This window comes from Oncorhynchus keta, chromosome 14 (assembly GCF_023373465.1).
Source record: "Oncorhynchus keta strain PuntledgeMale-10-30-2019 chromosome 14, Oket_V2, whole genome shotgun sequence".
NCBI lineage: Eukaryota > Metazoa > Chordata > Actinopteri > Salmoniformes > Salmonidae > Oncorhynchus > Oncorhynchus keta.
In genome coordinates, this window is record NC_068434.1 from 46,428,471 (window position 1) to 46,456,069 (window position 27,599).

At 40.7% G+C, this 27,599-nt stretch overlaps 1 protein-coding gene across 2 annotated transcripts in view; it reads right to left on the reverse strand.

Annotated features, from left to right (window-relative positions):
* LOC118393519 (reticulon-4 receptor-like) overlaps positions 1–14,858 on the reverse strand; it is a 122,460-nt gene extending 107,602 nt beyond the window's left edge. For both annotated transcript variants that reach the window (XM_035786253.2, XM_035786252.2), the window contains exon 1: positions 14,321–14,858. In XM_035786253.2, the coding sequence (XP_035642146.1) occupies positions 14,321–14,342 (22 nt within the window). In that variant the 5' untranslated portion in view covers positions 14,343–14,858. The remainder of the gene's footprint in view (positions 1–14,320) is intronic.
* Positions 14,859–27,599: the final 12,741 nt, after the last annotated feature.

A 27,599-nucleotide genomic window follows, 5' to 3' on the forward strand; every position in this document is an offset into this window, starting at 1 on the left:
TGGGGCAGTGGAAACGCTTTCTCTGGAGTGAATCACGCTTCAACATCTGGCAGTCCGATGAATGAATCTGGGTTTGGCGGATGCCAGGAGAACGCTATACCTTCCCCAATGCATAGTGCCAACTGTAAAGTTTGGTGGAGGAGGAATAATGGTCTGGGGCTGTTTTTCATGGTTTGGGCTAGGCCCCTTAGATCCAGTGAATGGAAATATGAATGCTACAGCATACAATGACATTCTAGACAATTCTGTGCTTCCAACTTTGTGGTAACTGTTTGGGGAAGGTCCTTTTCTGTTTCAGCAAGACAATGCCACCTGTGCACAAAGCAAGGTCCACACAGAAATGGTTTGTTAAGATCTGTGTGGAAGAACTTGACTGGCCTGCACAGCAAGCCCTGACCTCAACCCCCTTTGAACACCTTTGTGATGAATTGGATCGCCACTGATGCTCTTGCGGCTGTCCCAGCAGCAATTTTCCAACATCTAGTGGAAAGCCAGAAGTTTGGAGGCTGTTGTAGCAGCAAAGGGGTGACCAGCACCATATTAATGCTCATGAGTTTGGAATAAGATGTTCAATGAGCAGGTGTCCACATTCTTTTGGTCATGTAGTGTATTTAAAAAATATATTTTACCCCCTTTTTCAGCTTGCACTGCGCCCGGCCAGTCACAGGAGTCGCCAGTGCGCAATGAGACAAGGACATCCCTGCCGGCCAAGCCCTCCCTAACCCGGACGACGCTAGGCCAAATGGGCCTCCCGGTCACGGCCGGCTGAGACGGAGCCTGGGCTCGAACCCAGTCTCTGGTGGCACAGCTAGCGCCTTGGACCACTGCGCCACCCGGGAGGCCCCTCATGTAGAGCATTTCTGATACAGTATTACCATGATAGGAGCATCAGATGCAACAGATGTGATGGATAGTGGAGATAATGAGATAGTGGATACCCCCGGGGGCTTTGTGTGGTTGGTCAGATGGTTGGCTGTATGATGTATCATATCTGGCATGTGAAGTAAATTGAGCATCTGATCTGCATATTGGTCCACATACTTCCCTTGCATGTGACCTGTCATAATATTGCATGATGTTGCTGTGAGGACATTGGTGAGGTTTTGATCTTGCCTGCCATGCGTAGGCTTCTTTAAAGGATTATGATACCATTTATGTTCGAGTGGATTTTTTTAAGCACATAAATACATCTTTTGCGTAACTCAAATTTCATTCCGGTTCTTGGAGGGGTTATAGGCCCTACCCTGAAGAAAGAGACAAATAAAAAATGCATCCTATGTCGGTTAATTGAGGGAGGAACTACATTTTTCATAGGCCGTCGCTGTAGCATCCCAGAACCTTGTCCCTTCCAAATATAAAATTCCAACAGTCAGGCGATAACCCAAAGAGGGGATTAGAACCATATAATCTAAATTACATTACATTCTTTCAGCAGGCTGTGTTTTTTTCTCTACTTATTTTCTGTATAAACGAATATCATTTTCTTAAATTGATCCACTCTCTCGGTCTACTGATTAGTAATGACGGGTTTGAAAGACATGGTTCTGGGGCCTCTCTCTCTCGCTCTCTCTCCCTCTCTGTAAACATCAACACAGCGCTTCATGAGGGCTAGCCTGCCGAGCCAATTACAAAGGGTTCCCCTGAAGAACTGAAGTTAATCAGGATTCACTAAACAAGCTTTGTCCCAAATGGTACCCTATTCCCTATTTAGTGCACTACTTTTGACCAGGGGATATGGTGCCATTTGTGACACAACTATTACCCTGAAGATTCACAATCAGTGTAGAGTTCCTTCCAATGCAATGGAATCTGTGGTTGATTCATGTGAGAGGGTATCTCCTTGCTGGTCATTTTAGGCACTTAGTGTGAAGGATGCCTCTTGTGTCCAATGTGTTGCTGTTCCTTAGAATTTAGGTCAGGTTCAAAGATACTTGAACTTAATTTTTAGCGCTAAGATGAATGAGCTATCACCTTCTGGTGGCGACAAACAGTTGCAAATCAACACGTAGAATCATCTGAAAATGAAAGGGTCCCCCGGTGCTGTAAGCTGTTTGCCGTCAGTGTGTTTAGTCTATTATAGCCATCAGAGACGTTGATGGAATTACTCAGTCTGTGTCCATTTAGGAACTGAAAAAAACCTGGTGTATACTGTACTTGGAAAAATAAAAGAAGAATGCTTGACGTTACCTTGCTTTCAAGACAAGGTGCACAAACAGAAGAGCAAACTGAAGAAAGGAAAATACTCAGCCGCTCTTGGATAACAATTGAAGTTCACTTCAAAAGAGCTTCTTTATTGTTGAAACATTTTAGTATTTTAGCCTTCATCAGGGTTGACTTCACTTATACTGCCATTGTACATGGTGGTTGTGTTCTCCTCTAACTGTTGTAGATTATGGGGCGGCAGTGTAGCCTAGTGGTTAGAGCGTTGGACTTGTAACCGGAAGGTTGCGAGTTCAAACCCCCGAGCTGACAAGGTACAAATCTGTCGTTCTGCCCCTGAACACTGGAACCCGCTGTTCCCAGGCCGTCATTGAAAATAAGAATATGTTCTTAACTGACTTGCCTGGTTAAATAAAGGTAAAATAAAATAAAATTATATACTTCCCACTATATCAACCTCCAATGTTGACAAAAATGACTTCAATTTGAAATCAACCAAACCTTGAAAAATGCTGTTGTTGAATTTTGCTGGAAACCAAGGATAAAAAAAAAGTTTGTTGTTGCATTTTAACAAATTAAATCAAAAGGCACATTGATGCAATGCAATTCGTTAGAAAAAAACTCTGGAGAAATAATGTGACAACAATGTGGTCACAATGTTGACTCAACCAATCTTTCCCTGGCAGGTTTGTTTATGATTTTTAAAATTGCGTACAGGATTCCCTCTACCGGGCTAAAGTGTTTCCTTCCTCTCTCTGTAATTGGGCCTTGGGTTGCGTATCAGCTTAACACCAAAGCATATGTTGTGCTGGCTGTAATTGACCCCTGGGAGGTTTATCTTAAACCTCATGGGAAGAGTTCTGACAATTTTTGGGGCCTAATGCCAATCACAGCCAATCCAGTTTAGCATGCTGCCCTATCTGGAGAACCTCAATTAGATCATCCTGGGTAGGAGCACACACACGCAACACCTTTTATCAGCACTACTGTATCCACATGGGCAGAGCCTTATCTAGGCATAAATGCCATAAGTGGCCAATTAAGCCTGTCGCATTCTTCCCAGTCAAAATAGTTTGAGCATATATGACGAAAAAACTATTACGTTTTTGTTTGTTTTAGTGTTCGGAACCGAAGTCTACGCCCCTTCGTTAGTGATTGGTCAATAGTACTACTCCTAGTAGGAGTGGAAATTATGGACAGGATTCTTCAATTAAGTGTTTGCTGTCATTCAACAAGAGACGACTAGTTTTCCGCTAGTTTTCCACTTTTCCACTGCACCGAACATCTTATTTAGATGTAAAACTGCCTGACTAAGACCACTGCAAAAATATTTTTTGCAGATTTCTTGATTTATCTTGGATAAATTCTGGCTAACAGTAACATTAATATTGTTATATTGCTGCTTTGTTTTTAAGCGAAGGTCTTTTGAGAGAGTATGTGAGGCAAAGATGTTCTCTTCGCATAGCTGAGTTCTGCTAGGCGCAAACCGAACCTAGTATGCGGGGGGGAGTAAGTCGGAGTCTCAACTTACTGTTAGTTAAGATAGTAGAATACAAAAGTAGTGCATCAGCAGTAGTGCATCAGCAGTAGTGCATAGTTGTGCATCAGCAGTAGTGCATAGTAGTGCATCAGCAGTCACTGTCAATTTTTTCAATGTTCTATTGAACCTTTATTTAACTAGGCAAGTCAGTTAAGAACAAATTCTTATTTATAATGACGGCCTACCCCAGCCATACCCTAACCCGAATGACGCTGGGCCAATTGTGCGCCGCCCCATGGGACTCGAAATTACGGCTGGTTGTGAAACAGCCTGGAATCGAGCCAGGGTCTGTAATGACACTTCTGTTCAGAGATGCACTGCCTTATACTGCTGCGACTCTGCTGCGTCCATTGTCAGCTAACATTTTCTAGATGAATAACTATCTAAACCTTGTAGTAAAGAGGGGCCCTGACCTCGAGTGGGCCCCCATTGATTTCTCACTCAGATATCATATGAACATGGCAAAATTGCAGGAAATTAGCTTTTAAACTGTATTTTTTTTCCACAAAACCCCATGGCAAAATGTGTAGAACTGCACGAAATTACATGGGATCTGAATTTGAGAATTTTCAATGCAGAAAGGGCCCCTTAGAAATGTCCCTGCACATGGGACTGCATTGCGTGGAGGGGAAATGTGGAAGGTATTCTTGTTTGTTTTCTCTCTCCGTCTCTCTTGGTGTTACATACCCCTGCACTCTCACTCAGCCCGCTCTCTTTTTCTCTCACTCTATTCTTCATCTTGTCTCTCTTTCTCTCCCTCCTCCTCCAACTTTCGCTCCTTCCCTCTTACTACCTTCTCCTCTCAACCTCATCTTTCATAATATGCACCCTCCAAAGCTTTTAGATGCATGACTAATACATTGGCAGTATGTATCGTCTTCTAATAGGAAACAATTGAGGAGAATTCACTCAAATAGAAGTTGAGCTTGGAAATAAATCATTCTCTCACACACTAACTGCCTGCCCCCCTTTCCTGTCTCTCTGTCATTCCCTCCAGGCTCTCTATTTCTATAACCCCCCTCTCTCTCTCGTCTCTTGCCTCATTCTCCTACCTCTCTACCAGTACCTCTCAAACACGCCCATTCAGAAATCTATTTTAAATTCCCTTTTAGAATACAGAAGCTGCCATGTCTGAGTGTGAATTTATACCAATATGATGTTTGATCATACCCATTGCAGTGTATATGCTAATCAAGCTTTGTTTTTCATGTTTCTCTTCCATCATTCTTTCAGCTCTAATATTCCAAACATTCTGCTACCACATATTTCGTCACTTCAAGCAGCCCATTTACAAAAATAGAGCAAATGGCAAATTGTTACCAAAATATTAGCAGAGTCCTCATTGTTTGGGTTTAAAAGCTCATGAAATTAAATCATTCAGCTCCATTTAATGATTTTATCCATTAGTTTGTCCTACATTGGCTTTGTTTGGCAATTGACAGGAAATAAAAAGAAAGAAGCCCCAGAGCAACAGCTACTCCAGGGGAGGTGGTTGGTATTTGATCATATGCTGGCTGAATGAGAAATAGCATACATTAAACCTGCTTTGGCTGTGACAGTTTAAACACATGACACGACAGTCTATTTGATGAATCCATTCACAGTAAAGGCTTTTGAAGTGTACAATTTACAACTGTACAACTCACTGAGATATCAGCACATTTGGTCGTGTGTCATTAAGCATAATCACAACAGAAAGTGAATGATGAACATTTGCTTATAGAGCACTGGGGAGCCATTCCATGTTGCATGCCAATGAAATGGGATACAAATGATTTTACATCAGCTGTGCACATCAAATGGAATACACAAATAGATGTTCGCCGTTTGATTTGGAGTTGTGAAACACAAGCACACTATAGGCTACTGTAATCGGATGCTTTCTTACTATAATCCTGTGTTTTTAGGAGTGTACACAACATATTGCGTGAGCAGAGTGGCCTTGACAGGGCTGCAGTGGAGCAGGTCGAGTTCTTTGTTCCCACACCAACACAGTTGTGAAGAAGGCACAAGACCTCTTAACCCTCTAGAGGCAAAAACAAACCATGTGGCATGGGCCCTCGCCACTTGGTATGGCAACTGCTTGGCATTCCTTCGCAAGGCGCTACAGAGGGTAGTGTGTACGGCCCAGTAAATCACCGGGGCTGAGCTTCCTGTCAACCAGGACCTCAACACCAGGTGGTGTCATAGGTAGGCCATGAAAATTGTCAGACTCCAGCCACTCAAGTCATAGACTGTTGTCTCTGCTACCGCAAGGCAAGTGGTCTGAATACACCAAGTCTGGAACCAACATGACCCTGAACAGCTTCTACACCTTAGCCATAACACTGCTAAATAGTTAACCAAATAGCTACCCGGACAATCTGCATTGACCCTTTTTGCACTAACTCTTTTGACTCATCACAGACGCTGCTGTTATTGTTTATCATCTATCCTGTTGCCTAATCACTTTACCACTCCCTCCCTATATGTACTTATCTACCTCCATTATCTCATACCCCTGCACATCAAAATGGTACTGGCTCCCCGTGTATATAGCCAAGTTATCATTACTCATTGTTTATGTATTCCTCATGTTATTGCTTTTCTATGTTTCTCTCTGCATTGTTGGGAAGAGCCCATAAGTAACCTTTTCACTGTTACTCTACACCTGTTCTTTACGAAGCATGTGACAAGTTAAATGTGATTTAACACACACACACACACACACAATATTCATCACATACCAAACTATGCCCTTTATCTTACTGCTACAAGATCACCAACACAAATCTGGACCACAATTCCCACCCACAATCACTAGAATCACCCTCCCTGCCAACCCCAGTGACCTCTTTTGTCACTCGGGTTACAGCCTTAGTCCGTCATTACAAAACAAACAGGTCAAATTTGCAGTTTCTCGCAAAAATCGTGTGACATTGCTGTTTTCACATGTTAAACTTTTCACTTGAGTACCAAATATCTCTACCGGTCGCTACAGCAAGAATATTCTATGTGCATGATGTCAGAATGCCCCTCAATGTTCCAAAATGTGATTGTTAAGCAACCGGACAGTAAACCCGCACAGCCCTATAAAACCAAGGACAGCTGCCTGCTAATAATATATAGGCTGTTTCAAGTTGTACATTTTAACAGTTTGAAATGAGGTGTGTTCCGCCTCCTCATTAATTCACATAAGTAGCCCATTTCAATGTTTCGGACAATTTCTGTTTGAGGCTTTACTGAGCCGGACAAACTTCTCTCTTCAACGAGAGCCAAAGCACTTCCCTAGTGTATCCCCAGATCAAGTATGAAGACATTTTGCATCTCTAGTCAGAACAATCCTTGCAGTAACTTTCATACCCCCGGCACATTTTCTAGCAGGTGCCCGCATTGCCTTCCTTGTTGTGTGTTCCTATCAAAGTAAGTGGCTTAGTGTCTGTATAACGTGTTGTCGTTTTTACAGTAGCACACAACAAGTATGTACACTAATGGTCAAAAGTTTTATTTGAGATTCTTCAAATAGCCACCCTTTGCCTTGATGACAGCTTTGCACACTCTTGGCATTCTCTCAACCAGCGTCATGAGGTAGTCACCTGGAATGCATTTCAATTAACAGGTGTGCCTTCCTAAAAGTTAATTTGTGGAATTTCTTTCCTTTTTAATGTGATTGAGCCAATCAGTTGTGTTGTGACAAGGTTGGACCAAGTCCATATTATGGCAAGAACAACTCAAATAAGCAAAGAGAAATGACAGCCCGTCATTACTTTAAGACATGAAAGTCAGTCAATACGGACAATTTCAAAAACTTTCTTTCAGTGCAGTCGCAAAAACCCATCAAGCGCTATGATGAAACTGGCTCTCATGAGGACCGCCACAGGAATGGAAGACCCAGAGTTACCTCTGCTGCAGAGGATAAGTTCATTAGAGGTACAAGCCTCTGAAAAAGAAGCCCAAATAGTTACTTCAAAGAGTTCAAGTAACAGACACATCAACATGAACTGTTCAGAGGAGACTGTGAATCAGGCCTTCATGGTCGGTCGAATTGATGCAAAGAAACCACTACTAAAGGTCACCAATAAGAATAAGAGATTTCCTTGGGCCAAGAAACACGAGCAATGGACATTAGACCGGTGGAAATGTGTCCTTTGGTCTGGAGTCCAAAGTAGAGATTTTTTGTTCCAACAGCCGTGTCTTTGTGAGGTGTGGTTTGTGTGAACGGATGATCTCTGCATATGTATTTCCCACCTTGAAGCATGGAGGAGATGTTACGGTGTGGGGGTGCTTTGCTGGTGACATTGTCGAATGAATGAAGGAACGAATGAATGAATGGTTATTTTGTGACAAATTGCCAATTGGCAACCCATCCCTTTTGGGATTAATTGACACATTAACAAACATTAATTCACTATGGTAATTAAATTATCATTCATGCGCCGTTCTCTGCATTGCGCATGACATGTGATGAAAGAATTTCAAAACATCAATACATCATAGTCAATAAGGTTATCCAAACAATAAGTACATCCCTAGAGCAGCACAATAATATACATACATACAGTGGGGAGAACAAGTATTTTATACACTGCCTATTTTGCAGGTTTTCCTACTTAAAAAGCATGTAAAGGTCTGTAATTGTTATCATAGGTACACTTCAACTGTGAGAGATGGAATCTAAAACAAAAATCCAGAAAATCACATTGTATGATTTTTAAGTAAATATGTCATGCAATAAAATGCAAATTAAGTATTTGATCATCTACCAACCAGTAAAAACCGACCGTCTCTCTTATCTGTATACATCAATGATGTTGCTCTTGCTGCTGGTGAGTCTCTGATCCACCTCTACGTAGACGACACCATTATGTATACTTCTGGCCCTTCTTTGGACACTGTGTTAACAACCCTCCAGGCAAGCTTCAATGCCATATAACTCTCCTTCCGTGGCCTCCAATTGCTCTGAAATACAAGTCAAACTAAATGCATGCTCTTCAACCGATCGCTACCTGCACCTGCCCACCTGTCCAACATCACTACTCTGGACGGCTCTGACTTAGAATACATGGACAACTACAAATACCTAGGTGTCTGGTTAGACTGAAAACTCTCCTTCCAGACCCACATCAAACATCTCCAATCCAAAGTTAAATCTAGAATTGGCTTACTATTTGGCAACAAAGCATCCTTCACTCATGCTGCCAAACATCCCCTTGTAAAACTGACCATCCTACCTATTCTCGACTTCGGCGATGTCATTTACAAAATAGCCTCCAATACCCTACTCAACAAATTGGATGCAGTCTATCACAGTGCCATCCATTTTGTCACCAAAGCCCCATATACTACCCACCATTGCGAACTGTACGCTCTCGTTGGCTAGCCCTCGCTACCTACTCGTCGCCAAACCCACTGGCTCCATGTCATCTACAAGACCCTGCTAGGTAAAGTTCCCCCTTAACTCAGCTCACTGGTCACCATAGCATCACCCACCTGTAGCACGTGCTCCAGCAGGTATATCTCTCCGGTCACCCCCAAAACCAATTCTTTCTTTGGCTGCCTCTCCTTCCAGTTCTCTGCTGCCAATGACTGGAACGAACTACAAAAATCTCTGAAACTGGAAACACTTATCTTCCTCACTAGCTTTAAGCACCAGCTGTCAGAGCAGCTCACAGATTACTGCACCTGTACATAGCCCACCTATAATTTAGCCCAAACAACTACCTCTTTCCCTACTGTATTTGCACCCCATAATTTTTTATTTCTACTTTGCACATTCTTCCACTGCAAATCTACCATTCCAGTGTTTGACTTGCTATATTGTATTTACTTTGCCACCATGGCCTTTGCCTTTACCTCCCTTAGCTCACCTCATTTTCTCACATCGTATATAGACTTGTTTCTACTGTATTATTGACTGTATATTTGTTTTACTCCATGTGTAACTCTGTGTCGTTGTATGTGTCAAATTGCTTTGCTTTATCTTGGCCAGGTCACAATTGTAAATGAGAACTTGTTCTCAACTTGCCTACCTGGTTAAATAAAGGTGAGAAAAAGTCAATTACATTTTTAAAAAGTATTCCGGCTCTCACAGACCTGTTAGTTTGTCTTTAAGAAGCCCTCCTGTTCTCCACTCATTACCTGTATTAACTCTACTTGTTTGAACTTGTTATAGGTATAAAAGACACCTGTCCACACATTCAATCAAACAGACTCCAACCTCTCCACAACAGCCAAGACCAGAGAGCTGTGTAAGGACATCAGGGATAAAATTGTAGACCTTCACAAGGCTGGGATGGGCTACAGGACAATAGGCAAGCAGCTTGGTGAGAAGGCAACAACTGTTGGCGCAATTATTAGAAAATGGAAAAAGTTAAAGATGACGGTCAATCACCCTCAGTCTGGGGCTCCATGCAAGATCTCCCCTTGTGGGGCATCAATGATCATGAGGAAGGTGAGGGATCAGCCCAGAACTACACGGCAGGACCTGGTTAATGACCTGAAGAGAGCTGGGACCACAGTCTCAAAGAAAACCATTAGTAACACACTACGCCATCATGGATTAAAAATGTATAATATAATAATATAATAATAATATATGCCATTTAGCAGACGCTTTTATCCAAAGCGACTTACAGTCATGTGTGCATACATTCTACGTATGGGTGGTCCCGGGGATCGAACCCACTACCCTGGCATTACAAGCGCCATGCTCTACCAACTGAGCTACAGAAGGACCTGCAGCGCACGCAAAGTCCCCCTGCTCAAGCCAGCGCATGTCCAGGCCCGTCTGAAGTTTGCCAATGACCACCCGGATGATCCAGAGGAGGAATGGGAGAAGGCCATGTGGTCTGATGAGACAAAAATAAAGCTTTTTGGTCTAAACTCCACTCGCCGTGTTTGGAGGAAGAAGAAGGATGAGTACAACCAAGAAAACCATCCCAATTGTGAAGCATGGAGGTGGAAACATTCTTTGGGGATGCTTTTCTGCAAAGGGGACAGGACGACTGCACTGTATTGAGGGGAGGATGGATGGGGCCATGTATCGTGAGATCTTGGCCGACAACCTCCATCCCTCAGTAAGAGCATTGAAAATGGGTCGTAGCTGGGTCTTCCAGCATGACAACGGGTCTTCCAGCATGAATCTGGTTGAGAGAGTGCCAAGAGTGTGCAAAGCTGTCATCAAGGCAAAGGGTGGCTTTTGGAAGAAATATATTTTGATTTGTTTAACACTTTTTTGGTTACTTCATGATTCCATATGTGTTATTTCATGGTATTGAGGTCTTCACTATTATTCTACAATGCAGAAATTAGTAAAAATAAAGAAAAACCCTTGAATGAGTAGGTGTTCTAAAACTTTTGACCAGTAGTGTATGTATGGACATAATGTATTTACTTATTTATTCACGTTTTCAAGTACAGGTGACAAATCATGCATTCCGTTTTTGCTTAGATTGCAGACGACACATATAATGTGTGTAAAATACTTTGATGGTTGTACTGATTAGGATGTGCTAATGCTAAGTTACTTGCCGGCTGTGTGTGGCGCCATGTTTGTTGACATCATTCAATGCTTTCTGGTTGTCACGTAAGCGTCTGTAAGACCAAAGGTGTTATAACAAGGGATAGTTCACTCGACTGACTTATGGTGCTTTCAAGACAACTGGGAACTCTGAAAAATATTAGGTCAAATCATGACATCAGAGATCTTCATGTCGGCGCTCTAGAAAGAGGAGTTGGATGACCGTTCAAATGATTCTTCCCAGTCAAAGCTCGTTTTTTTCCCAGGTGTCTTGAATGTACTGAAGTCGGAAGTCTAAGATTTCCAAGTTCCCAGTTGTTTTGAACGTGGCATCAGATTGTAACTTTGGAACATCAGGGTTGCCAGCTCAGACTCCCATTTCCAGGGGTATTTTTATTTAGAGTATAAACTTCTCCTGTTTTCCTCCGATTGATAAATCACCCATCATAGTAACATTTCCTGCATCATATCCTCACCTTCCCCCTATGGACTTGAAAACCCCCGGAAGACCTGTTTAGCTTTCGCACTACTGTAACGGTTGTCTCTGACGAGGAGGAGTAGTAGGAAGGATCGGAGGACCAATGCGCAACGTGGTAAGTGTCCATATTGTTTAATAAGAATAATGAACAAAACAATAAAACGACAACGTGAAATAACAAAACCAAAACAGTTCCGTGTGGAACAAACACTGACACGGAAAATAATCACCCACCACTCAAAAGTGAAACCAGGCTACCGAAGTATGGTTCTCAATCAGGGACAACGGTTGACAGCTGCCTCTGATTGAGAACCATACCAGGCCAAACACAGAAATCCCAAATGATAGAAAAAGGAACATAGACTGCCCACCCCAACTCACACCCTGACCATACTAAAACAAAGACAAAACAAAGGAACTAAGGTCAGAACGTGACAGCTACGGTTAAGCTAGGCAGTAGGCTTGTATTTGGGGTAATGGTAAACGACTTGTCAAGATATGTGCTCCAGTTCTTTTAAGTTTTAATTTTATTTAATTTGAATAATCTTTCATTATTGAATATCCGAAACATACCATGTACTTGCAGTGAAGCTGCTCAACAACTACACCATACCAGTCATCCAACAGACTCCCATTCAGAGCGACACACAGAAGCATCCACGGTCAATGCCCTGCTCAAGGGCATGTTGACGGATCTCCAACCAGGCCAAAAACCGTGAACCTGAACCCTCCAAGAACCCCCCCACAATTCCACAATAGCTGTCCCTCAACCATTTGAGCCCCCCCAGAAGAATAAAAAAAAATACAATTAATTTCATTCCCCACCCCCATGAACCCCCAATGCACCAACAACCAAGAGAATGAACTAAAGAGGAAACATAAAAAGACCAGAAAACAGCAAACAACAATGGGTTATGGGATGAGTTTAGCTATGGATGTGTTCCATGTGATGTTTGGATGATGACGTTTTTGCTTGTATGTTTCACAATAAAAGGTGAAATTGAGGTATACATTTGTGAAGACCTTTATTTCCCCTCACTACAAAACATTGTTCAGGTGCTTTTCCGACAACCGTTTAGACGCGTTTGTTGCATCATACGTTCAGTTGCTACTGTTCCAATCACATATTTGTGATCATATGCTGCAGGGACCACTCAACAATGATCAGAAATATGTGATTGTCTGTGTCAAAAGGTTAACCATATTTTCACATGTATTGCATTTTGTTCAGACCACATGTTAAGACCACCTTTTCACGTGAGGAGAAAAGCATGTTTTTACCTCAGATGTGAATCGTGAAACATTCATCATTTCACATGTAAAACAAAAAAAACTCCACATGACAATCTCACTTTCACATGTGGAATTGCACGTTCACATGTGAAAGCGAAAATCAAACTTGCAGTTCCACCTGTAAGAAAACTCCACATTTACTCCAATGTTTGTAAACAATGCAAATAAACAGTGTATAGCCTTCTTTCTTTTTAAAACTACATTTTTTTTACATTATAGATGGTCCGTCCTTGCATCCATAGTGTAGTCTATGGATTTGAGAGTGGTTGAAATTGTCCCTATCTTTGGTAATGTTACTCTGGCCTTCGCTTTTACTGCTCTTTTTCCAGTTGAAAGTTTTAGCAGATTCATTCCACCAACATAGCACCCTGCATCTCACTGCTGGTTTGCCTCTGCAGCTAAACCGAGTAGGTCTCTGGATGGGTGACCAGATGAAGGGGGAAGTGGTGTAAATAAGAATGTGAAAAATATACGTGTAAATAAGAATGTTAATGTGAAACTTCAACATGTGACCATAAACCAAATGTCTGACTTTCGTGAACGTTTTACATGATTTATTATTATTTATGTTTTACATCTGAAATTGTTCATTGTGTTTTTGTTATAAGGGCGGGGCACCGATACACAATCAATCATTGGTAAAGAAGCAGTTACATAAGCGATATCATCCGATCGGTCTGAGCATCCAAGCAGACCATCTGCAGACTTCATCAAAGAGCAGCTCCTAATGGCCATGGCAGCAATGGGCCAAAATAGGTGTAGACGAAGTTACGAAATCCCATCGGCACATGGTTATTGCAAGCTTTGTCTAAATATACTGATGCAACTGTCCTTTGGTCAAATAGGCTAATGGTAGAATGTCAGATTTATCATCATTACTGATACCATCAAAGTCACTCACTCGGTGTGAGGTTGTTTGTTACTGCAATGAATGAATGACTATCCATAACAGGAGATATACAAATCAATTGTCCCACTCAAATTTCAACATTATTCATCCTATAGGTGTCAGAGGTAGACGAACAGAGAGCATTATTCTATTTTGTAAATCATTTTTATGTAGGTAAGAGGTATCCTAAATATAACGATAACTTTGCTTTCACAAAGCACTGAGTCAAATTGCATTATGTTTAGTATGCTAGTTTGAAATTCAATAAGAAATATTTCAGATTTGTCCAAATGGTCCCCTTCACGTTACCTTATCAATGTAGCAGCAGCATGCGGAGCGCATGACCTTGCTCTATTTCAATTGTATTCGTCCATAGCCTAATTTACAATCATGCACCTGCACCATCCTAGTCAATGAAGCCTATAAACAACTTTCTGGGCGGTTGGTTATCTGTGTACTTACCCTCAACAAGACTGGTCTTCATGATTTATGAATAAATCCAGTAGTTGAATAAATCCAGCAGAGGGAACTCCGCTCTCGGTTGCAATCGATAGATAATTGCAAATCCAGTTCACTGTGTAGTCACGGACCCCCTAAACCACGGTTATATTCAAACTTTAGACGGAGGTTTTCCTGCTGAAGCCGACAGAAGGCTGGATCAGCGCTCAGTCATTTGGGCCAGTGTGAGCGAAGACAAAAACTAGAGTGTAATATCCAAACTGGGACCTTTCAACCAACACACAACGCACGGGAGCGCAGAGCACCCTTCCAAAAGGACGCACAAACAAGCAGCAAAATAACACACAAAGAGCTCAAAGTTCCAGAATTTGGAAAATCAAAAATAGACAGAAAAAAATACAAAATAAATCCATGGATACTGTGGTACATATCCTGTCTGATTTCTACCAGGCTGTAATCCGAACGAGGTAGGCCGAAATGAGAAGAAACCGCTGTGTATGGTTGTATATTGGCCGCGCTACCATGCAAGATACAGTATGCGTTTGCATGGAGTCGTGAAAAAAGAGAGGGCGGGGCGGGAAGAGAGGGGCACTCAATCGAGAGAGAGAGAGAGAGAGAGAGAGAGAGAGAGAGAGAGTCCAAAGATTAATGTTTTATGGGTCTGGATCAGGGACTGCACACTAATGAATGTTTTATAAGATTCGGGTGGTTTGACGTGCTGGGAATCTATTTGGATCAGACATGTTCAAGCAAGCACACACATGCATACGAAAAATAAAAAATAAAAATTACACTGTGTATGTGAATGGCTTTATGAGATCAGGCTTTACGGTACCAGGCAAAATAAACTATGGTAGTGAACCATCGAGGTCTTATTTTTTAATTGAGATAGTATAGCGTACTGTCAGATACATTTTCGCACCGTCATATGGTGTACACTACAGTAGGCTACACAAGTGCACAAAAAAAAGCTTCTGGGGATCATGCGAAACGTTTGAGTGGATGTGGCCAACAGCTATTTGATGTAATACAAACTGCAGTTAAAAAGTGATTGAATATTGAGCACAATCGACGCATGGTGTTGAGATTGATTGGACCGAGAGAGTACCAAATCCCTGTGCTGTGTGCAGGCAGGCCTACTGAAACCCAAGTGATTTTGATCAGTACTCACTGTTATTTTTAAGTACCATGCGCCCCCTAGCGGTAGACCGAGTTATAACGTGGTCCTTCACCACTATGGACAACACCAGAGATGCTGTGGTAGATGTTCTCTCTCACCTTATAGTCTTGGGGCAACAAACTGGATATAGTGCAATTGAAGCTACCATATGTCGTAACATACAACAACTATTTCAAAACAACCAATTACTTTCTGGTATATCTTATAAAGGAGACCAAATTCAATAGAAGATACAAGAGAGAATAGCATCTGATTTGCATCTGATTTGAGTCAATCAGACTGAACAATGGACTTCTGATGCCTGTGTTCTAGCATCAGCCATAATGCCAACATATGTGGTCTTAGTTTACTTCTGGCCACAGTACAGGTCATGGTGTATTTTAAGCTACAGACACTAAAACCAAGAGATTAAATAATATCATATCTGACAGGTGAGATGATGCAATGATGGATTGCTGAATACAATTTGTGGGTAGACTGTAAACCGGGGGGGATAAGCCCAATCACCTTTGCTATTGAATCACACTAATAGAATACCCTGCAGAGCCTTCTATGAAACGCTTTGCGGTACAGGCCAGATAGGTCGGCAGTTGGCATGGGTAACCTGACTCTTGTAACCTGGGAGAGCAAAGGTCACCCATTGTACCTAAGCATTGAGAGACTTAAACCTCAGTTAACACCTGGCTGGGGCTCAAGTCATACCCATATTACAGTTTTAACACTGTAGCTCTTTTTCCCATGGTCAAATAAAATCAAAGAATGGCATCGGGTAGCTAGTGTAGCCACCAGGTAGTCTCACCGCACACATACAGTACCTTCAGAAAGTATTCACGCCCCTTGACTTTTTCCACATGTTGTTGTGTTCGAGCCTGCATTTAAAATGTATTAAATGGAGATGTTGTGTCACTGATCTACACAATAACCCATAATGTCAAAGAGGAATTATGTTTAAATGGTGATTTTCAAAACAGTTACAGAGTTTAATGGCTGTGTTAGGAGATAACTGAGGATGGATCAACAACATTGTATTTACTTCACAATACTAACATAAACAACAAAGTGAAAAGAAGGAAGCCTGTACAGAGTAAAACATACTCAAAATATGCATCCTGTTTGCAATAAGGCATTAAAGTAATGCTGCAAAAAATGTGGGAAAGAAATAGACTTTTTGTCCTGAATACAAAGTGTTTCATTTGGAACTAATCCTTTACAACACATCAGTGAGTACCACTCTTCACATGTTCAAGCATAGTGGTGACTACATCATGTTATGGGTATGCTTGTCAAAATCCTAGAGGAAAACCTTGTTCAGTCTACTTTCCAACAGACACTGGGAGACAAATGTACCTTTCAGCAGGACAATTACCAAAAACATAATGTAAAATATACACTGGAGTTGCTTACCAAGACGACATTGAATGTTCCTGAGTGACCTAGTTACAGTTTGACTTAAATCGGCTTGAAAACCTATGGCTGGACTTGAAAATGTCTGACTAGCAATGATCAACAACCAACTTTAAAAAAAAAAAAAATTTTATTTTACCTTTATTTAACCAGGCAAGTCAGTTAAGAACATATTCTTATTTTCAATGACGGCCTGGGAACAACTTGACAGAGCTTGAGGAATTTTTTAAAGAATAAATTGGCAAATCTTGTACAATCCAGAAAGACTTACAGCTGTCATCGCTGCCAAGGGTAATGTATTGACTCATGGGGTTGAATCCTTATCTAATCAAGATATATTCGTGTTTTATTTTCCATTCATGTTTTTAAGATTTTAGACATTTTCTCCCACTTTAACATTAGAGTATTTTATGTAGATCATTGACAAAATATTACATTTACATCCATTGTTTTCCCACTTTGTTAGACAACATGTGGAAAAAGTCAAGGGGTGAGAATACTTTCTGAAGGCACTGTAGTTTTCGGAATATCACTGTGGAGATCTTGAATTAATTCTAGCCTCCTTTTATGTCCTTTTATGTGTGTGGGTGGGGGGATATATCATTACTGATTCTACTGCTTCCTCTCAACTCATTATAGAGTACAGTCTCTAATCTCCAAGACACCTACATTACCACTGCAGTGCATTATTCACTCATATGCATCCCAAATTACACCTTATTCCCTTTATGATGCACTACTTTTGACCACAGCCCTATGGGCCATGGTCAAAAGTAGTGCACTATATAGGTAATAGGGTGCCATTTGGGAAATGGACACTGATATACAGGACTGAAAAGGATAGGTATATTGTGTGGGAGGTTGGAGGTTGTAGTCTCCTTTGTACAATAAGAGACTGTAAATTACTGCAGGTGATCACCATCACCATATGAATGAACTTCAAGAAGATCATCTAAAAATCTTTAATTCATGACTGTAATGAAATGAGTGAGTCAAGATGTTTGAGTTTCAAAGCCGAAAGTTCTGGTTTCTATACTATCCTTTCAAACATGGGAGCTGGATCAGATCAATTACATACTTTGGTAGGAGTGGAATTTGCAGGTGTTGCCATTGGAGGGATACCATTAATTAAATGACGTGCAGGACGAGCTTACATTCATAACCAGAACGATTAGTGTCCCGTGTAGTGGTAATAGCTATGCAACAGTGGTAAGTTGTATTTGGACATTGTCATTCCCTACCTCCATCAAAAGCATCACAGGTGCATCTTAAATTAACGATGGCTGTTCATTCCATCAATATCAATATTTTACAAGATACCCTGAATGTATTTACATGCCAGGCTTCATAAAGAAACACTCTACATTGCATTGAGGGAAACCAATCAAGATTCCCTTCATCCAATCCCTCTTTCCACAGCTGCTGTCATTATTAGGAACAGAATGTGAGACAGATATCACACATTCATTTCAACTTGTAGGACATAGTGTTCACTCACAATGCTGCTGGGTCTTCATTGAGGTGACACTAGGAGTGCCTCCCAACTTGCACCCTATTTCCCATATAGTGCACTTCTTTTAACCAGGCCCCTAGCTGGACAAAGGAAGTGCACTAAAATAGAGAATAGGGTACCATTTGAGATGCACACCTAGTCAGATATCACTTCTGCCCTTGCAGACCTCATGACAGGTAATTTTCCCTCAGTGGCCTGGAGAAGACAATAGCAGTGATGGAATTGTTTTCACACTCTGTCCAGAACCTTATTAACTCATTGGAATAAATACAATGTTGACTTGTTCACGTGAAGTTGTAATTACGCAGATTCCTTCTTTCCTTGCCTACACGTTCTCATCTCACACTTTTTCCATTTGTCGTTTCAATTAGATTCCCCTTCTAAGTCATCGGGTCCGTGTGGATTGGATTGGCTTTGACTCATAAATTAAGACGCAGTCGTCCCATGTATGTACTTTAGTGTGGCTGGAGGCCGGTGGGGAAAGGCTTGTGTCCCTATTGGCACCCTATTCCCTATATGGTGAACTACCTTTGATCAAAGGCCCATAAGCTCTGGTCAAAAGTGGTCCATTATTTAGGGAATAGGGTGCCAGATCACGCCTGACGGCCACTACATCTAGAAGGGGGGAAATGCAACTGTCATCCCCAACGGCGGTAAAGTCATACGTTATCGGCCCACAAGGCTATATTCCTTGAAACTGTCACTTGGTTTAAAGGACAAGTAGATGGGAATGTATTCTCTCTCGCTCTCTCACTCTCTCACTCTCTCACTCTCTCACTCTCTCACTCTCTCTGCATCTTAATGTGCTCTGTCTGTCTGTTGACTCTAGGTTTCTTATACAGAGTGTAGAGGATGTTTGGGTGAGCAGTACAGACCCAGATCATTAGTCTCATAGTATAGCTTTGGTTTGATGCTGTCTTCTGGGTGGTATGGGGACACAATGGCAGATGTCAGTGGGTATATTTCTCCCACAGTAGCAAAATCAATTGAACTTTTCATAAGCTGTCTGTAAGTTGAGAGTTATACAGTGTACTTAAGGACTCATGATCCACTGTATAGGCCTACTGTATAGGCCTACTGTGTGTATCCACTTCACATTATCAGTATTTATTGGATAACAGCATGAATTGGTTCTATAAATTGTTTGAGACTTTTTGTGATTATAGGTCAGATAGAATATAAAACCTATTTGATGTTAGTATCAGTGTAACAGATGGAACACAACAAGAGTAAAAAAGATGACATTGGACAATCAACTCCACTACAGCACAGAACTGTATAAGAACCTTACATAATCAAGCATTTGTTTGTAGCTGGTATTTACAGCCCCCTTCTGCACTGACGGATGCTGTATATTCAAAACCTTTCAATCTGAATTAGTTATTTTAAAATATTTTTAACTGGATTGGTTTACCCCGGCCTCTGATCATTTGAAGAATATTTGTCTTGACATTAACCTGACTTAACTAAGATTCAAACCTACACCGGATTAATGTAAGAAACACGCTGATTTACCTAATATTGAAAATTTGCCCCCAAAAGTAGTTACTGAGTGGTGACACCAGTGATCACTGTCCAACTACGTGTATTAGAGATACCAAACAGAAAAACATTGAGTTTCATATGATTATAAAGAGAAATGTAAAATTAAATTAAAACTCCCCAGACGTTTTGCATGACATGCAATTGCTCTGAGCTTTCCTCTATCAGCTGCATGCCTGACCCTAAAAGGGCTCTTGAACATTTTTCATCTATTTTTATATCTCTAGCAGATGCTCCCTTTAAACATCTTAGAGTTAAAAATAGAACAAAACCAACAAATTGGTTCTCTGTAAAACTTTCAGATCTCATTATGATGAGAAATCAGGCCTGGGATAAGGCTAGAAAAACTTACCCTGTAGCTGATTGGCCGCACTTCAGGCAATTGAGAAATAGATGTACTTCCTCAATTAAGAAAACAAAATCAAGATCCTTTCTATGTTCTATCTCAGACTCTGCTGGTGATCAGTCTACATTTTGGAAAACAGTTAATGCACTGAAGCGTGGAAATTACTCTCCTTCCGTCCCTAAGCAGACTCTGGCATCATTAATGAGAAACAATATGCATTTAAAAAGCATTTTATCTCATCAGGTTTTTTATTTGAAAGAAATAGTGGTTTAATTGACCCTGGTCAGTCAGTCGACTGCTCTTCCCTCTCCCAACCTCCAGTTGGCTCAATGGAAGATCAATGAACTACTAGTGAAGCTTTGTTTTCATTTCAACATATTTCTTCTTGTGATATGCTATATACCTTGCTTAAGATTAATCTTTTTTTTTTAAATCCACTGGGACTGATTTGCTTGATCCTTTCTTGTTGCAGCTTTCTGCTCTCCTGATTGCTGAGTCATTGACGCATATTTTTAATCATGACGGTGATCTCTAATGCTATCCCCAGAGTTTGGAAGGTGGCCCATGTTCTCCCTCTCCATAAAGATTCTCATGCCTAGCAAAAATTTTTGAATCATTAATCCACTGTCAGCTTAGATCCTTCCTAGCTACGAGATTTATTCTAAATGTTCACCAGTCTAGTTTCAGGAAACACTGGATGCTTGCTTTATTCACATATCAAAAGCTTTTTATACTGTTAACCACTCTATATTAATTCAACATTTGTCTGCAATCAGTATGGATCAGGTATTATGTAATTGGTTAGAAAATACTTGACAGACGGGACACAATATGTTTTTTCTTATGGTGTTTCATTGATATTACGAAAGGTGTCCCACATGGATTGATTTTAGGTCCTGCACTTATTACTGTCATACAAATAATGTGGCTCAATCAAAAAACATTTTTTTACATGACACTGTTGTGTATGCTATTGCCCCCAAGGTTGACCAGACTTCAGTCTGCCTTCATTGCTTTGCAGAAAGCCTTTTTTGAACTGAAATTGGTAGTTAATGCCGATAAAACCAAGTATATGTTATTCTTCAAATCACATAATTGATTTATGCATATGTACATTGGATGGTGCCATCATTGATCGTGTCCCCGCTTATAAATACCTGGCTATCTGAATTGACAAAAGCTCAAAAAGCATGTTGATGAGTTATTTAAGAAATTAATCCTTAAAATAGGCTTATTTTATATGAATAGGTTTTGTCTTTCATTAAATAGCAGAAAACAAATAATTTATTCGACATTCATACCGGATATAGACAATGGCAAAATTATCTATATGAAGGCAGCAGCCACTGTATTGAAGCCAATAGACACCGTTTATCAAAGCGCACTCTGCTTTTTATGGGCAATAAGTTCCATTGTCACATTGTGACCTTTATTTCCTTTGTTTTGTATTTATTTAGTATGGTCAGGGTGTGAGTTGGGTGGACAGTCTATGTTTGTTTTTCTAGGTTTTGGGTATTTCTATGTTTCGGCCTAGTATAGTTCTCAATCAGAGGCAGGTGTCATTAGTTGTCTCTGATTGAGAATCATACTTAGGTAGCCTGGGTTTCACTGTGTGTTTGTGGGTGACTGTTCCTGTCTCTGTGTTTTGCACCAGATAGGGCTGTTTTTGGTTTTCCACATTTATTGTTTTGTAGTGTTCGTGTTTATCTTTTTTTATTAAACATGAATCAATATAACGACGCTGCGTTTTGGTCCGCCTCTACATCACCACAAGAAAACCCTTACAGACATACACATTATTGCATTCTGTATCAGAAAATAGGATGACCCTATTTGAAGTCTCGTAGATCAATGCATCTCAAGACATCCGTCAGGAAGTTAAAGCTTGGTTGCAAATGGGTCTTCCAAATGGGTAATGACCCCAAGCATACTTCCAAAGTGGTGGCAAAATGGCTTAAGGACAAAGTCAAGGTATTGGAGGGGCCATCACAAAGCCCTGACATCAATCCTATAGAAAATGTTTTTGGCAGAACTGAAAAAGCGTGTGCGAGCAAACCTGACTCAGTTACACCAGCTTTGTCAGGAGGAATGGGCCAAAATTCACCCAATTTATTGTGGGAAGCTTGTGGAAGGCTACCTGAAACGTTTGACCCAAGTTAAACAATATAAAGGCAATGCTACCAAATACTAATTGAGTTTATGCAAACTTCTGAACCACTGGGAATGTGATGAAAGAAATAAAAGCTAAAATAAATAATTATCTCTACTATTCTGACATTTCACATTCTTAAAATAAAGTGATGATCCTAACTGAAGACAACATTTTTACTAGGATTAAATGTCAGGAATTGCGAAAAACTGAATTGAAATGTATTTGGTTAAGGTGTATGTTAACTTCCGACTTCAACTGTATTCCTTGCCATCCATTCTGAAACTAACTGCTGCTCTTTGTTAAGTGTTGCAGTCAGTTCAGTCGCTGTAGTAGCTGACGTGTATAATGTTGAATCATCTGTGTACTGTACATAGACACACTAGCTTTACTCAAAACCAGTGGCATGTCATTTGTAAAGATTAAAAAATATAAGGGGCCTAAAACAGCTGCCCTGGGGAATTCCTGATTCTACATGGAGTATGATGGAGAGGCTTCAATTAACGAACACCCTTCGGGTTATGTTAGGTAACTCTTTATCCACAATATAGCAAGGGATGTAGTCATAACACATACGTTTTTCCAGTAGCAGACCATGATCGCTAATGTCAAAAGCTGCACTGAAGTCTTACAAATCATTCCTTGTAATCTCTTCAACCCTCACCTCAGTCACCATGACAGTAGCAGACTTGATGTTTCACCTCACCATTAACACTGGCAAATGATTCAAAACAAGTCAGGATTATTAAAAATACGGAATTTTAAGTTGCAGTGACAGTTCATAATTATTGGCACCCTTGATAAAGATGAGCAAAAAAGACTGTATAAAATAAATAATACAAATACTGAGCTATATTGCATGCTCCAAAAAATGGGGAAATTATATTATTTTATACTAATACCAGGGAAGGAAAACTTTGATAGGGGTGGGGACCACAAAACATCTGAACTCATCATGAGGGGCCGCAGTGGCTCGTGGGTCTGCATAACAACATCCATACCCACACATGCAGTGTCCTCAGCGTATTTAAAAATATATATATTTAACATTTTTTTAACTAGGCAAGTCATTTAAGAACAAATTCTTACTTACAATTACAGCCTAGGAACAGTGGGTAAACTGCCTTGTTCAGGGGCAGAATGACAGATTTTTACCTTGTCAGCTCAGGGACTCGATCTAGCAACTTTTCGGTTACTCTGCCCAACGCTCTAACCACTAGGCTACCTGCTGCAACATTTTGTCATGAAAATAGAGCTCTTCTTTGGTCACACACACACCCGTGTCGTGGTGGGTTTGATGTTGAAAAACAGAAGCATATGCAGAAAAGTACGCCATATCTACGGTAAAATATTGTGGTGGATATTTTGCATCCACTCTACCTGAGGTCCTTGTTAAGGTCATAAACTTGTGCCAGGACATTTTGGTGCCAGGACATTTTAACCAAAAACCTGGTTGCCTATTCAAGGAGGATGCCACTTGGCAGCTAGTGGATCTTTCGGCAAGACAATAACCCAAAGCATTCCGTGATAATATACAGTATGCTGGTTTTAATCTCATTATAGTTTATATTCAGATAGGATTTTGAGGATTATGCTACTTTTATAATTTTCTATTTGGTTGTTTTATTGGTTTCTGTCACATTTAAAAACAAATAAATAAAAAATAAATAAATAAAATAAAAACATTTTTGTCTTAACTCTAAAAATAATTCAGGACAGGGCCAGGATCTGTTTTATTCCAGGAACAATACATTCTTCCAACAATACATTCCATTCCTCCCCCTCTCCTTCCCTCTCCTCCCCTTTGATTCCAGGAACATGCCCATGTCTTCCACACTGATCAGGCAACTTTTACATCTCAATGAGCAGGCGGCAACCCTGTGCTGGATATGAAAGAGAACAGAGAAGCCCCAGTCCAGTCTTACAAGGCAGAGGAAGGCATGGCTAGGGATCAGTCAAGGACCTCATCTGATTTCTTTCTTTTCTAAGTCTCTCTCTCTCTCTTTATCTCTTTGCTTTGCCAGCTTTGCATAAGAAGTTGGTGTAAGGTCAGAAGAGAATGAGTGAAGCCTGAGGATTTGAGCTTGTTAGACAGCTGAAACAAGGACGCAGGGAATTGGAGCTCCTGACACTATCCACTGTATATTCTGCATAGGGGTTACTGTGGGTATCTGCTTTTTAATCTACAGCATTCAACTTTGTTATGAGTTATATTGTGTTGAGAGAAGTTTTGGTTTCTGTGTTATTCTCTTGAATGAAACAGTTTTATGGGCTCTATTCAGTGATTAGTTTAATTCCACTGCAATTGTATTCAATGTAGCCCTATACATGTAGCCCTATGCAGTGACACATGGTATTATATCATACAAAAGTGAGCTTTGGATGTGAAGCTTATGAGCTTAGCGCTTAACAGGAACAAATTAACAATTTGACACAGACATAGATTAAATTACTTTAGTTCATAAAGAAAGCACTGTTTAACCATTTATTATAATAGATTACAATGCATAATCTTGGCGTGGCGTTAGGCTCTGCTCCTTCAGGGTAGCTGCTGAAAAAACTGCATAGACCAGCATGGTCTGGAGACCAGCCTTCATTGTGTTTTCGCTGGAGACCAGCATTTGTTGTGTTTTTGCTGATGACCAGATTTCGTTGTGTTTTGGACACATAAACTGGTCACCAGCATACCAGAATATACCTGCAAAACCAGCTTCAAGTCACATTATGTTGGCTTGCAAAGTGATGTCGCTGAAGCTGGAGACCGATATTTCTCTCACTAACTTTAAACATCAGCTATCTGAGCAGCTAAACCGATCTCTGCAGCTGCAGCTTTCTTTTTTTCTATTGTGTTATTGACTGTACGATTGTTTATTCCATGTGTAACTCTGTGTCGCACTGCTATGTTTTATCTTGGCCAGGTCTCAGTTGTAAATTTGAACTTGTTCTCAACTAGCCTACCTGGTTAAATAAAGGTGAAATACATTTTAAAAAGTCTAATTACTATTGGAATCCCACAATCTTGTATTCAGAATGACTGCCAGGGTAAGAAAAAATAATCAAGTAGAGTACCTAAACCATCTAAACTGGAACAACCATTTCAGTAATGGATGCAATAAATCCAACTAACAGATTAGTTAAGAAAAATGCATGCTATTTATCTGTGTGTAGCATGAAAGGTGAAATTAATTCATATGTAAATGTCTAGTAGTTATGTCTAGATGTTTTTTTAAAGCCCTGGCTAGCCTACAGATACTATAAACATGGTCCCTTCTCTACCACCATTGCTTTGCAGAATGTTCAGGGTTTCTATCAAAAGCGAGACGGTATGCCGAGTAAACTAGATATCCTAAATAGTGTTGTTTGCATTGGCTCAAATACGGCACTAACTCAGCCAGCCAGGAGTACCTGTAGGTGGGAATGGGGGAGAGTGACTGATCAATTGTTTCATCAAGGAGAGAGGTTTCATCTCCAGGGGTGCCAAATCTATAGCTTGTGCTGTTGTGGCTTTCCTCGAGAAGTGTTTCTTAAAAAAGAGAAACTCCTGGGGATAGGGACTGACAAAGCCTCTGTTAATGACGGGGATTAACAATGGGGTCCATAATGTGCTGGAGGAGTATGGCCTAAAATATCTGGTTCTTATTCGCTGTGTGTGCCACTCTCTGCAGCTTGCTCATTTGTAGGTGTAAACATATTTAGGGTGTTTTTTACTCACTTTTTGTCTGTCCCACGATGTTATTCCTCTCTCCTACAGCGTCCATCACAATTACATGCACATGGCCAATAATGCAAATTAGGCGATGACATCATTTAGTGACTTCTAGAGACTGTTAGGATAGCCAATAATAGCTACTTTCCTTACTGAGGAGTTGGCAACACTGCTGTGTCCTATTCGCCACGCAGGCCTGGTGTTTGACGCATGTGCGCTAGCCTGTTAGCCACATTATGACTGACTTGTGATCATTGCCCTTGTTAGTTTGATTGTATTGACATTCCCAGCCTTAGTTACAGTCGTTCATGTTTGTTAATAATGAGTTATTGAAACGGAAACAGTGCATCCCAAATGGGTGGTGGCAGCAAACAATGTACGAGGTCAGCTGTGAATTACAACCTGATAGCAATATATTTTGGACCACCCAAAAATGTATTGGTGAATTATAGTAATCATGCATTGAACTGCATCCATCTATTCTGACAACAATGCCTTACTGTATGTCATGGAATGTTGAGTCAAATAGAACCTATTTTTAGAACCTGGTCTCGGAATTTGGTATTTGTGACTGATATTATGTTGGTCTGTTTGTTTCATATCTGCAAAGTAGTTAAAACACTGTCAATTCCACTTTAATTATGTTTGTTCTAAATCTATTGATGCCACCCAGTCGTTCGTTCTAAAGGTTCCGTTTTCATGATGGCTGGCAACGTTCTTATCCCTTGCTTGCCTGCTAGCTAGTCAACTATGGCTAGCACAGTCACGTCAAACAGTGCAGCCAGAATAACAGCAGAGTAGCTGCATTTGCGTTTGTTTAATAACCCTCCCGCTGTCCTCGGGGCATTTTGACCCTACACTACAGCAGTGAAAACAATCACCTCCATGATATTATGCAACTTGACATTTGATGACTTGTCCTAGACTGACCCCAATATTACAAAAGTGAAATGTTGCCTTTAATCATGTTTCTATGTAAGCTGTAGGAAACAACAGATACTAATATTGTCATGGGTACATGTCCATACATGTCCAGACAAGTCCGTTCATGTCCAGACATGTAGTCTTGTCCAAGGTGCTGAAGCAATGACTGTGCGTTTCACTGCTGAACAGGTTCTAGAAACTATTTTTTTAAATGTCCAGCAAGACGACTCTGAAGAGGAAGTGGAGGATGTGTCAGAAGATGAAGATGGGGAGGAATACAACCCAGAGCATGATGCATCATCTTCAGAAGAAGAAGAAGAAATCCCTCAAGCTGAAAAAATACTTTCCTGACAAGAAACGGCAAAATCAAATGGTCCTCAGTAGCATATCACAACCAGGGCAGGATGGCAGAGCATAAGGGCCCGAAGATGACCCCAGGACCCACAACGTATGTCGTTTCCCATGCCTATGACATGGCTTCAACATTCTACCTGTTCATCACACCGGCAATAGAAAAA